General features: G+C 49.7%; 1 protein-coding gene across 5 annotated transcripts in view; it reads left to right on the top strand.

Moving 5' to 3' along the window:
• The window catches only part of GATAD2A (GATA zinc finger domain containing 2A), a 128,147-nt gene that overhangs the window by 79,666 nt on the left and 34,983 nt on the right, over window positions 1-13,498 (top strand). For 3 of the 5 annotated variants that reach the window (XM_017852727.1, XM_017852729.1, XM_017852725.1), the window contains one exon: window positions 4,052-4,326. In XM_017852727.1, the coding sequence (XP_017708216.1) occupies window positions 4,058-4,326 (269 nt within the window). In that variant the 5' untranslated portion in view covers window positions 4,052-4,057. The remainder of the gene's footprint in view (window positions 1-4,051; window positions 4,327-13,498) is intronic. The other 2 variants (XM_017852726.1, XM_017852728.1) reach the window with 1 other exon arrangement.

Genomic DNA, 13,498 nt, shown 5'->3' with positions numbered 1-13,498 from the left:
GCGACCTCAGGGGTTTGGCTTTATGATTTGTGTCTATGTACTTAATTTCTCTTTTAATTATCAAGAGATGCTTACTGGCCTGGTGTGCCAGAAGTGTGCTGGGTGCCTTCTCTTTGTTCCCCGAGTCCTCTTTAAGAGTTCCGGTTCCTGCCACAGCATCAGTCAGCCTTTTGGAATTGTTCTAGAACATGTTTTCTGCCTGAGGCTCTCAGGCCAGTTGGATGGTGGCATTTTACGAAAATAAAGCAGCATTTGTATCTGCCCTAAAGCCCATGGAGGTGCTCCCTGTCAGAGCTGCGCTGTGTCTGTGTGGGGTCTCTAGTGTGGCTGAAACCTGCCCTTTTTGGCCCCTAGTTGAGGAGGAGCTGGGCTACGCCCCCACCACCTGCCAGCCCAGTGTGTGGGGATGAGGAGACTGATGCCCACTCAGCCTTGCTGGTGCTGCTCATCTGTGCTGGCCTGCAGCCCGGCCTGGGGTGTTTGGAGAGAATGAGGCGGAGGGTGAGGCTGACCTTCAACCTTGTGTCTCAGGCAGCCCTGGCAGCCTCAGTGCTCTCCTCTTTCAAATGGGCACACTGCTGTTGGGATCCATCTGTGTGGGCAGTAGCCGGCAGAGGATCTCGGCCTCCAGGACGGGGATGCTCTCTGTGCACTGGCAGCTCCGGCACAGGCCTGCCCTGGAACTTCTGCCACCGGAGCTGCCTTCCCCTCACTCTCCCCTCTCACTGGGAATTTTGAAATGAATCCTCATTTGCCAGTCAGGGTGACCTAGCCTCTTCACCTACTTTTAGGAAGTGTTCTAATGCACCCCCCACTGCTCTTTGCAGGAGTCGTCTGTCGCGTTTCTTCTTCCTGACAGCTTTGCTCCTGGGTCTGTGTGGTGGCTGCCAGCCCTGTTGTACTGGGGGCACTGGTCTTACTTGCTTCCAGGAGGGAGGAACCACTCCTTACCGGCACCTGCCCTCCCCAGAAGCAAGTGTCCTGTGGTGGCCAAGGATTGGCCAGTAGCAGGCCCTGCGTCATTGGTCTTGGCAGTGGAGGAGCCTCCTGCCAAAGGAGCCCCCTGCACTCGCGGGGCTGGCCCCGCCCCCTCCAGCTGTGCCTGTCCTTCCTGAGGTGGGGGAGGGGTGCCGCAGGGCCCAGCCCCGCAGTGGCCTGCCTCTGGGAGGCACAGGCACAGGGCAGGCGGGCACTGTGAGGCCAGCCGTCAGTGCTGGGCCTGGGATTGGCAGAGTTCCAGGCCTTAGGCTTCATAGTGAGCGGCTGTGCACCCTGAGTACATGCCGGCCAGCCCTATGCTGAGGACTCTGACCCGCTATCACAATGGGGGGCCCAAGAGGAGAAGTCTCTGGGACTGGAGGGAGCAGCCCTGCTGGGCATCTGAGGCCCTGCTCTGCACTGCATCTCTCAGAACCTTTGGGTGGCCTCTGGTCCTATACCAGTGACCACAAAGTGAGGCCATACAGGCACAGCCCCCCTGATATGGCTGTCAGTTCCACCTTGTCCATGTGGGCCGGAGCAGCCGTGAGAACTCATTCAGGGTCTTGGGTTCAGATGGGCTTCATGGAACTGAGCCCAGGGCTTACAGGGCAGGAGGCTGTGCTGGGAGGGGCCCTGCCTGGCTGGAACAGGGGCAGAGTGGGGAGCATGTGGATGTCTTTGAGTCACAGGGAAGGGTGCTATGTCCTGGAGGTAGAAGTGCATTTTCCCTGTCCACCCGGGGACGTCATCCCCAACAGTAGTTATCAGGCCAGACTGGGAAGCTTCACCCATAGGGTGGGGGCCCTTCTTGTCTGAGGTCCTGGTCTCCCCTCATCTCTCACCTAGACAGGCTCCTCCCTGCCCTGGGCCTGGGAGTGCACATACCTGCTGTCTAAGGCAATGCTTGAAGGAGAAATGTCCCACCCCTCCCACAGTGAGGGAAATGAAAGGAGAGGAGGGGACCCACACTCTGAGGGCAGTGACTTATCTGTGGTCTCACAGGAGGTGGGACAGGCAACCTGTTAATGAGTGAGCAGTTCAGATGGGGTTTGTGGGCAAGGCACATCGGAGGAAGGAAGGACAGAGACCATAGAACTTGAGGGCTAAGAGGGACACCGTAGCATTCCTCACCTCCCCCAGAGAAGTGAGGCCTTGACCTCCACATTCAACCGTAGTCTTCCTGAGCTCCATTCCATGGAGGAGCTGAGGGGCAGCTGGGCAGGAGCGGGGCGGGGTGTACAGGCTGGCCGGGGGGGGGGCAGCAGAGGCTGCACAGTTGGTGTGGGATAGGTGGTAGGTGCAGGCTGGGATGCCGGAGGGGCTGGAGACAGGTGGGGGCGAGTCTGAAAGCCTGTGCCCTTGAGATTTCGGATCTCCCTGCCTCAGCCTGGTCGTGTTAGGGGTCAACCATGGCACCTGGGTGGTGGTGAGAGAGAGACGGGGTAGGGAGGAAGCACAGAGCTGCTCTGGGCTTGTGCAAAGCACACCAGTGGTTTCCTGGCCTTGAGGAGACCCCAGTGTTTTGAGCCAGTGCCCAGGTGCCCTGGCTGGACCACACTGGCATGACACATGTGTGGACGACCTGCTTTCCCTCTGGCTCCAGGAGCATGAAGCAGCTGTTTCTTTCTTTCCTTTCAGTCTGAGTGCATGAGGGGGCACATTTGGGCAGGGCCTTGTGCTATTGCTCATTTGTGAAATCGGCTCCTTTAAGGAAGCTGCACATGAGTCAGCTCTGGAGCATGTCCCATGGATGGTGACAGGACCCCTGTGTTGCCTTGTGCTGTCCCCAGCCTCCAGACTGGGTCTGCCTGGCTCTACCTGGGAATGCCTCCCTAGGGTGTTTGCCAGTGAGGAAACAAAGACTCTGGCAAGATGAGTACCCTACCTGTGAGGACACAGATAGGACCAGAGGGCCTCAGCATGAAGCATGCCACAGGTGTGAATCAGGGTTCTCTGTGGGGCCCAAGTGGGCGCCAACCATCCCATGGAAAACTGTGACACTTCGGGAATTCTACTAGAGCTCAGCTGCTAAATTTCTCTTTTGTTCCCTGGTAAACATTGGGATGCTTTTTTAAGAACCTGACTCTCCCTGTCTCAGTTCCTGTGACCTGTCCTGTTGGGGCGTCGAGGCCAGGGATTGGAGCGGCCCCTTTAAGAGTGCCAGTGTCCCAGACCCTGCTATGGAATGCCAGCCGCCTCCCTGCAGACAGACATCGCTGTGCTGTCGTCCTGTCTCCGTGAGGGTTAACAACACTTCAGCCTGTTGTCTGGAACCGGTTCAGACTGGTTTTCTGGAAAGTGCTTTGTCTCTCCTACTGAATCCTGGGAAGGGTCATGTGGAGCCCAGTGATGTCATGGGATCAAAAACTGACTCAGCTGTTTTTTTCTTCTTTTTCTTTCTTTAAATCAAGATATGTGTGTGCTGCAGGTACAGGGCGGTGGCATGTTGATGGGCCAGGCCTCACCCTACTCAAAGTGTACCTTGCTGGCAACCAAAGGGTTAAATGTGACCCCCAGTCCCCACTTCCCAGAGGTGAGCAGGGAGTGAGGAGACCTCCCTTCACTGAACGGGAGAAGCTGGGGTTAACTTGAGTCACCACAGTGTAGGGCTAGTCCCAGGCCCTGACCCTGTTCCTGGAACAGTACAGTCACCGCCCTCCTGGATTCCAGACATTGCAGGTGCTCAAAATCCCAAAGGCAGGTAGTTCAGATCTAGAACAACTTTTCGTCTGTTTGCTGTTGAGCCTTTCCTTGCTGATAAGCAGCTGCCTTCCACTGCTCCTGTCCAGCTCCCTGCTGCCTCTCGCCCCCAACCGGGCAGGGTGTAGCTTGGCTCCACCAATGTTCAGCCACACGGTGGAGGCTGGGGACATCCCCATCCTGCCTCGCCTTCCTCAAGGCAGTGATGAAATGTCCTGGGGATGCTTTTCTGGGCCCTGCGTTTGTTGTACGTTCTTTTGCCATCCTCCCATAGGGAGGAAAACACTGAAAGCAACAGTGAAAAGTTTCCAAGAAGGTGGCACCTTCGTAGCACCCAGTTAAAATGTTGTGTCTTCTCCTCCCTCCCAAGTTCAGAATGACCGAAGAAGCATGCCGAACACGGAGTCAGAAACGAGCACTTGAACGGGACCCAACAGAGGACGATGTGGAGAGCAAGAAAATAAAAATGGAGAGAGGATTGTTGGCTTCAGATTTAAACACTGACGGAGACATGAGGGTGACACCTGAGCCGGGAGCGGGTCCAGCCCAAGGATTGCTGAGGGCAACAGAGGTCACGGCCGTGGCCATGGGCAGAGGCGAAGGGCTGGTGGGCGATGGACCCGTGGACATGCGCACCTCACACAGGTGAGTGGGAGGAGCCAGTGGGAGGGGCTGGAACCTGGAGACAGGCCCAGTGTGCCCAGACTGGGGCCGGCCACACTCCAGGCCTGTTGGTAATAGCTTGGTGGGGTTGTGGAGATGGCTGTAGGCTCAGCTTGGGCATCACCCCCCCGGCAGCTGTGCTGTTGTGGCCATTCCAGGGCCCCAGGTCCCAGCTGCAAGTAACACTGGGTGTGGGTCTCACAGGAGGAGGAGTGGCACATTCCATCAGCTCCCCTGCCATCAGTAGGCCTTTGCCACCCATGCGCCCGCTGTCTGTCTAACTTGGTGCTTTTGATTTGTAAGGACACTTGAGGTTTTCATTTGGTTATGCTTCCCTGCTTTTCAGATCTGGGGATCAGAGGGCCAGGGATGCTACACCTGCCTTGGTCACTTGGCTAGGGATAGAGTCGGGAGCCCAGCCCAGGGTACCCTCCTCAGAGCGGGTACAGGGTACTCACTTGACTCCACGTTCACTTGGTTCTGGTCTTCAGCTTGCTCTGTTGGTTTGTCCTTAGTCAACACTGATTACTTCAAGAGTGACTTTCCTCATATTCATCTTCTGTGAGTCTCTTAAGGTAAAAGCTTGAAATAAAAATAAGACCCAATCTACCACCCATTTCTTGACTTCAAAACCTTCGTTTTTCTCTGTAAAGAGAAATTCAGACCCAGCACCTGCTCTTACATCAACTTCCTTGGAGCTCTGCAGAATGTTCACGCCCAGACACCCACTGAGGGCTGTGGTGTGGCCACAGCTCCCTGGTTGGCCCTGTTACAGACTCCTCTGTGGCCCATTGCTCTCTCTCTCTCACCGCCCACTGGAGTCTTCTCCCTGTGGAGGGTCTGTCTCTCTATGCCTGTTCGTAAGTGACAGCTGGTGGCTCCTCACCTTTCCGTGTCAACTAACCCCACAGGGTGACCCCAGCCTCCAGTCTTATGTCAGATTCGTTTTTGGAACCCAAACTGTTGGGATCCTGAGAACTTCAGAGATCATCCGATGTTCATAGCATTTAAAATGGGAAGATAAATGGGAAAACCCAAGCCCACTCCTGTTGACAAAGCCTCCTAGTGTGAGGAAACACACTTTGTGGTCCTGCTGTCCAAAGAGGGCTTTTCTGTCTGACTCTGCTGTTTGCAGTCCCCATTCTAAAACCAAGGTCCTCTTCTGAAGTTCCAGAAATAAAACTATAGGTCCAAGTCTCCTTTCCCTTTCTCTGACTATGTTTTCAGCCGGAGACCAGTCCATGACAGCTCAGCAGGGGTGAGCAGTGAGGGGCTGGTGTGGAGTCAGGGCAGAAAGAGGAGGAGTCCATGCTCATGGTGCAGTCCATGTGCATGGGGTCCCTCGTGCATTCCTGGGCTCCTGGCATGCATTTTCTCCTGTAATCAACATGTTCCCCCCTGCAGGGTAGGCCAGTGGATTGTGAGGGAGAGGTTAAGTGTTAAAGAAACTCAGAGTTGGCTGGGCACGGTGGCTCACGCCTGTAATCCCAGCACTTTGGGAGGCTGAGGCGGGTGGATCACGAGGTCAGGAGGTTGAGACCATCCTGGCTAACACGGTGAAACCTCGTCTGTACTAAAAATACAAAAAATTAGCCAGGCATGGTGGTGGCGGGCGCCTGTAGTCCCAGCTACTCGGGAGACTGAGGCAGAATGGCGTGAACTTGGGAGGCGGAGCTTGCAGTGAGCCAAGATCGCGCCACTGCACTCCAGCCTAGGCGACAGAACAAGACTCCGTCTCAAAAAAAAAAAAAAAAAAGAAAGAAAGAAAGAAAGAAACTCAGAGTTGGCCGGGCGCGGTGGCTCACACCTGTAATCCCAGCAGTTCGTGGGGCCAAGGCGGGTGGATCACGAGGTCAGAAGATAGAGACCATCCTGGCTAACACGATGAAACCCCGTCTCTACTAAACAAAATACAAGAAATTAGCCGGGCATGGTGGCGGGCACTTGTACACTTGTAGTCCCAGCTACTCGGGAGGCTGAGGCAAGAGAACTGCATGAGCCCAGGAGGCAGAGCTTGCAGTGAGCTGAGATCACGCCACTGCACTCCAGCCTGGGCGACACAGTGAGACTCCGTCTCAAAAAAAAGAAACTCAGAGTTCAGGCCCAAACCCAAATACTTTCTGTTGTCAAAGCCAGGGGCTACACTGGGCCTCTTGGTGTCTTTCCTCACTGGGTCATTGCCTTCCAAACTGAGAAGATGCAACATTGTTTCCTGCAGTCGATTGTGTTGCTTTCCTTATGACAGTAAAGGAAGGAAGCAGGGGACAGAGATGAACGCAAGTGCTGGTGGTGCTGGTGTCAGGGCCCTCCTGGAGCACTGAGACACCCAGGGCATTTGTGAAGCAGTGTGAGAGCGAGCAAAGAACCCAGCTCACAGGCCAGCAGGCAGAGTTGGGGTCACATCACGCACACTGCCTGATCCTGAGCAGAGATCGTAGCCTGTGTTTCTTCATTTGTAAGATGAGCAATCATCTCTGCCTTGCAGGTTGATTGTATGCCAGGTAACGTGTACCAAGAATCAGCCTCCATGTTTGGTGTCTAGTGAGGAAGGTGACTGACTGTGTTGGTGACAACTTCCCTTCAGTCTTTAGCTTTACTCAAAAAGAGATGTCACGTGTATGCCTTAGTGTCTCCCCAAATTCTCACACTGTTTTGTGTCGTTCTTTGGAAAAGTACAGATGTGAGTTTTGACAGAATCACAGCATCATGTCCAGCCCAGAGCCATTCTAAAACTAATCCATTCTGGAGCACATGGCTCTGATTTCTTCTAATACCTTCAAATGAAGGTATTAAAGAAGTCTTTGGATTCTTCTGGGAGTGTCCAGCTTGGAGCACCCCTTGGGAGCCTCCCTTTAGTGCACAGTGTGGTGGTTTTCTCAATTCCCAGGTTGGTTTTCAGTCCTTCATAGGGCACATCTGTATCAATCCACAGTTTAAGTTAGCTGAAGCTCTTTGGCTTCAGATTCAGTGTCTTATAAGACTGACATGCCGATTTTAAACTGTCATGCCAATAGAATTTAATTTTCGTTCTTTAACTTCTCAATTGAAGTATAGCATATGTAATGAAAAGTGCACATGTGAGCCACTAGATACACTTTGACAAACTGAACACAACCTCATAACCCTAATCAAGGAACAAAATGTTATAGACCGGGCACAGTGGCTCATGCCTATAATCTCAGCCCTTTGGGAGGCTGAAGTAGGCAGATTGCTTGAGGACAGGAGTTCGAGACCAGCCTGGCCAACATAGCAATAGCAAAACGCCGTCTGTACTAAAAATACAAAAATTAGCTAGGCATAGGGGACTGCCCTTGTAATCCCAGCTACTCGGGAAGCTGAGGCATGAGAATCGCTTGAACCTGGGAGACAGAGGTTGCAGTGAGCCAAGATTGCACCACTGCACTCCAGCCTGGGTGACAGAGTGAGACTCCCTCTCACTTAAAAAAAGAAACAAAGAAAGAAACGAGGCTGGGTGCAGTGGCCCATGCCTGTAATCCCAGCACTTTGGAAGGCCGAGGCAGGCAGATCACAATGTCAGGAGATCGACACCATCCTGGCTAACTTGGTGAAACCCTATCTCTACTAAAAATACAAAAAAATTAGCCGGGCATGGTGGTGGGTACCTGTAGTCCCAATTACTCGGGAGGCTGAGGCAGGAGAATGGTGTGAACCTGGGAGGCGGAGCTTGCAGTGAGCCGAGATCATGCCACTGCACTCCAGCCTGGGGACAGAGTGAGACTCTGTCTCAAAAAAAAAAAAAGTTATTAGCACTTCTGAAGCCCCCTCATGCTCGCTTGCTGTCACTGTCCTCCAAGGGTAATCATGTTCTTGACAATGTCGATTAGATTTTCCTGTTTGGTACTTTAAATAAGTGGGATTATATATTGTGTACCTTTTATCTTCCTGCTTTCACTCAACATTGTGAGATTTACCCATATTGTTGAGCATACCAGTAGTTAATCCATTTTCACTGCTGTATAGTATTCTGTTTATAGGGTTTCTATTTGGGTGTTTTTCAAAACTACCGTTTTTTTCTTTCATGCTATCTTATTACCGTCTTATGACCCAATTTGGGCATATTGAAAGCTACAGGCAGTTTCTAATGGCTTATAGGAGAGAGAATTTCCTTTTTCTTTAGTGGCTGGTGAATTGGAATCATAAAAAAATATATATGTGTGCATGTGTGTGTGTAGTATACATATTACTATGGTGGGATGATTTGGAGCATGCAGAGGCAGATACAGTGGTAGAATCAGCTTTCTCCCTCCCTCTTTTACTCCCCTCCCTCTCTCTCTTTAACTCAGCAGTTTTTCTTAGTTTCCCAACTTGTGTGGGTGTTTTATATTCCACATAAATTGAGGGTGGAGGGCAACTTCTGGTTGTGTTGAGAGATTGGCAGAATTGACAAAAGCAAAATGAAGCAATATCAGCATTCTGGAAAAATTGAGCAGGGGCATACAACAATCTGAGAAGTATTTGTGCCTATAACTGCTGAATTTCAGGTGAGAACAGTGAGACTATGGCATTTGTCCTGGAGCTATTCCCATGCCCTCTCCCTTCTGTTTGGTAAAGAGGTTCTGTCCAGTCACTGTCAGCTGTGAGGACCAACAGCTTCTCTGTTTAGAGTGGTAACAACCCTGCCTGTGGTCTTGGAGAGAGGCAGGTAAGGATGGACAGCGGCTCTGTTTTAGCCCAAGACTGGGGTAAGATAGAAAAACTATTTGAAGGAATAATGGACAAAAACATACTTGAGGAGAACCTCATCCAGGAAGCCCAACAAACCCTCAATAGCGTAAGTACAAAGAGATCTTGACCTAGATGCATCATAGTCAAACTGTAGAAAGCCAAAAAAAAAAAAAAGAAAGAAAATCTTGAAAGTAACGAGAAAAACAGCTCAACAAGTCTGGGGAGCATTAATAAGATGAACAGCTGACTTCTGAGTTGAGACAGTGGAAACAAGGAATTGAATAATATTAAAAGTATCCAAAGGCCAGGCCCGCGGTGGCCTCAAGCCCTGTAAGCCCAGCACTTTGGGAGGCCGAGGACGGGCGGATCGACGAGTCAAGGAGGATCGATGACCATCCTGCTAACACGTGAAACCCCGTTCCTACTGAAAAAAAAAAACCTACCGGGCGAGGTGGGCGGCACCTGTGCTCCCAGCTACTCGGGGCTGAGCAGGAGCAAGTGGGTAAACCCGGAAGCCGGAGCTTGCAAGTGAGCTGAGTTCTGCCAACTGCACTCGCAGCCTGGCGACAGAGCAAGGACTTCTCCGTCTTCACAAAGAGAAAAAAAAAAAAAAGTAGTCCAAAGAAGAAAACTGCCAACCCAAAATTCTATAGCCAGTAAAACAGTCCTTCAAAATGAAAGCAAAAAAGACATTGTCAGGTAAACAAGACGGAAGGAATCCATTGCTGGTAGACCTGCCAGTCCTTCAGCGTGAAAGGAAATGACACGTTGGCAACTTGAGTCTATGAGAAGAAATAAAGGACACTGGAAATGGTAAATGCATGGATTAACTGGAAAGACTTAACTAGTTCTGCAGTCTGGAAGCCAACCAAAGGCTTAGAATGATCTGTTGGGTTTATAATATCCACAGATAAAATATATGTGATATTAGTACAAAAGATGGGGAATGAAATGGAGCAGTATTGGAGCAAAATTTCTGTATCTTACTGGAATCAAGTTAGCATCAATCTCACATAGATTGTGGTTAAGATGCTTACTGTAATGCCTAGAGCAGCTATGAACAAAATATCTTTAAAATATAGTTTTTAAAAAGACAGATCATCAGAAGAATTAAAGTTGTACAGTAGGAAATATTTAACATGAAAGAAGGTAGTTTCTTTATTCACTGAGAAATAAACAAAAAAGAGGACACGTGGAAAACAAACAGCAAAATGGCAAATGTCAATCCAGCCATGTCAACAATGCAGTAACTGTAAAGGACCTAAATACCCCAATCAAAAGGCAAAGACTCAGATAGTGTAAAGAAACAAGATTAAGGCCAGGCACAGTGGCTCACACCTGTAATGCCAGCACTTTGGGAGGCCAAAGTGGGCAGGTCACAAGGTCAGGAGTTTGATAGTAGCCTGGCCAACATGGTGAAATCCTGTCTCTGCTAAAAATACAAAAATTAGCCGGGAATGGTGGTATGCACTTGTAGTCCCAGCTATTTGGTTGGGAGGCTGAGGCAGGAGACTCATTTGAACCCGCGAAGTGGAGGTTGCAGTGAACTGAGATCATGCCACTGTACTCCAGCCTGGGCGACAGAGTGAGACTCTGTCTCAAAAAAAAAAAAAAAAAAAAAAAAAAAAAAAAAAAAAAAAAAACAAAACAAAACAAAAAAAGATTCAGCTTCATTATATGTTGTTTATGAGTGACACCCCTTAGATTCAAGGAATAATGCAAAAGGATGGGAAAAGAGATACCATAAGTGACAGTCTGAGAGCTGGAGTAACTGTATTAATAAGAGATTAAAGACACTTTAAGACAAAAAATATTACTAGAGCCAAACTGCAACCTTTTTTTTGTTGTTGTTGAGACAGAGTCTCACTGTCACCCAGGCTAGAGTGCGGTGGCACGATCTCAGCTCACTGCATCCTCTGCCTCCCGGGTTTCAGTGATTCTCCCGCCTCAGCCTCTCGAGTAGCTGGGACTACAGGTGCCCGCCACCACGCCTGGCTAATTTTTTGTATTTTTAGTAGAGACAGGGTTTCACCATGTTGGCCAGGCTGATCTCAAACTCCTGACCTCGTGATCTGCCTGCCTCAGCCTCCCAAATTCCTGGGATTATAGGCATGAGCCACTGTGCCCAGCTGCGACATTTCATATAATATTTCAGGAAGACTTAACAGTCAGCAGAGCCCCAAAATACCTGAAACATAAACTTGATAGGATTGATGGAAATTAATCAGTTATAGTTAAGAGATTTCAATATCCCACTCTTGATAATTGGTAGAACATCTAGACAAAATCGGCAAGGTATGGAGGACTTGAAGAACATTATTAACTTACTTAGCCTGACTGACATATATAGAGTACCTGGTGAATGCAGAATACATCCTCTCAAGTGTAGGTGAACATTCTCCATTGAGCATACACTGGACCATAAAACAAGGCTCTAGTATAGCTGTTAAAAAAAAAAACAAAAAGGAAGTAACAAGTGTTGACAAGGATGTGTAGAAACTGGAATTCCTCATACATTGCTGGTAGGAATGTAAAATAGCCCAGATAGTTTCTTGCAGAGTTAGATGTAAACTTACCATATGATTTAGCAATTTATCCAAGAGAAATGAAAATGTGCCCACACAGACAGGTACATCTGCAGCAGCATGATTCATACTGGTCGAAAAGTGGAAGCAGGGCCAGGTGCAGTGGCTCACGCCTGTAATCCCAGCACGTTGGGAGACTGAGGCAGGCAGATCACCTGAGGTCAAGAGTTTGAGACCAGCCTGGCCAACATGGTGAAACCCCGTCTTTACTAAAAATACAGAAATTAGCCGGGTGTGGTGGTGTGCACCTGTAGTCCCAGCTACATGGGAGGCTGAGGCAGGAGAATTGCTTGAACCTGGGAGGCGGAGCTTGCATTGTGCCCAGATTGTGCCGCTGCACTCCAGCCTGGCAACAGAACAAGACTCCGTCCCAAAAAAACAAAAAAACATGGAAGCAACCCAGTGTCCCATGGATAAAACAAACCTGCTACCTCTATACGCCAGATTCCTGTTCAGCTTTGTAAGGAATAAACTACTCATGTGTGCCATAACATGGCTGAATCTCAGACTTACCACACTAAGGGGAAACAGTAGACCCAGGAACTACTCGTTGTATAATTTCACTTACAGGGCATGTCCCCCCAAAAAACAAATTTATTTGAGAGATGGAAAGTGACCAGTGGTTGACTAGGACAGGGCTGGGGGTGGGTGGTAGCAGTGATTAACAGCACATGGGCACATTTTGGGAAGATGGAAATGTTTTAAAATTGTATTGTGGCGATGATGGCACGAATTTACTGAAATCATTGAATTGTACTCTTACGGTGGCTGAATTTTGCGGTATGTAAAGTATACCTCAATATGGATGTTAAAAATAAATAATTAAATGAAGGTTAAAACAGTTTGGTTTCTGTTCTGGCATCCATAAATGTGCACACAGAAAAACAAAACCCTCAGAGGTAGAAGTTGTGAGTCTTTTGGTTTTGTGAGGCCAATCCAAAGGTCATGGGCATGTGCTGCCCCCATGCTGAGCCCGGACTGTCAGATGAGTCTGGAGCTGGCAGGCAGAGGAAGCTGCTTTTGGTTCTCTGTTTTTTTGGAGTTGGTCTTGGACCGTTGGCCAGACAGGAGTGCAGTGGTGCGGTCATAGCTCACTGCAGCCTTGAACTCCTTGGCTCAAGCCACCCAAGTAGCTGGGACCATAGATGCATGCTACCACACCTGGATAGGTTTTTTTTTGGTTCTTTTTAAAATTTTTTTTTCTGTAGAGATGGGGTTTATTATGTTCCCCAGACTGGTCCTGAACTCCTGATCTCAAGTGATCCTCCTGCCTCAGCCTCCCAAAGTGCTGGGATTATAGGTGAGCCACGGCACCTGGCTGGTTCTGTCTGTTTTGTTTCTGTGATAAGTAGCAGATCCAGTCCTGCACTTTGCTATAGAGGAGAGTCTCTTTCTGTCAAATGATTGATCTTCAGAAGTAACTGGCCACACCCAGACGTAAATAGCTTGATTTGTTTTCTTTTCTTTTTCTTTTTTTGAGATGGAGTTTCATTCTTGTTGCCCAGACTGGAGTGCAGTGGCGTGGTCTCACCTCACTGCAACCTCTGCCTCTCAGGTTCAAGCGTTTCTCCTGCCTCAGCCTCTCGAGTGGCTGGGATTACAGGCACCTGTCACCACGCCTGGCTAATTTTTGTATTTTTAGTAGAGACAGGGTTTCACCATGTAGGCCAGGCTGGTCTTAAACTCCTGACCTCAGGTGATCTGCCCGCCTCAACCTCCCAAAGTGCTGGGATTACAGGTGTGAGCCACTGCACCTGGCCTTGATTTTTTTTTGTTGTTTGGATGGAAGAGCATGTTGCTCAGTAAAAGTGCGGCTCTTCTCCAGGGGTCCTGCAACTGAAAGGTAAGGACTGAGGGTCCCTCAGTCACCTCGGGCCTGCGTG

This window comes from Rhinopithecus bieti, unplaced genomic scaffold (assembly GCF_001698545.2).
Source record: "Rhinopithecus bieti isolate Rb0 unplaced genomic scaffold, ASM169854v2 scaffold_34968, whole genome shotgun sequence".
NCBI classification, from domain to species: Eukaryota; Metazoa; Chordata; class Mammalia; order Primates; family Cercopithecidae; genus Rhinopithecus; species Rhinopithecus bieti.
Note: the sequence above shows the minus strand (reverse complement) of the source record. Positions and strands in the feature narration are given on the sequence as shown.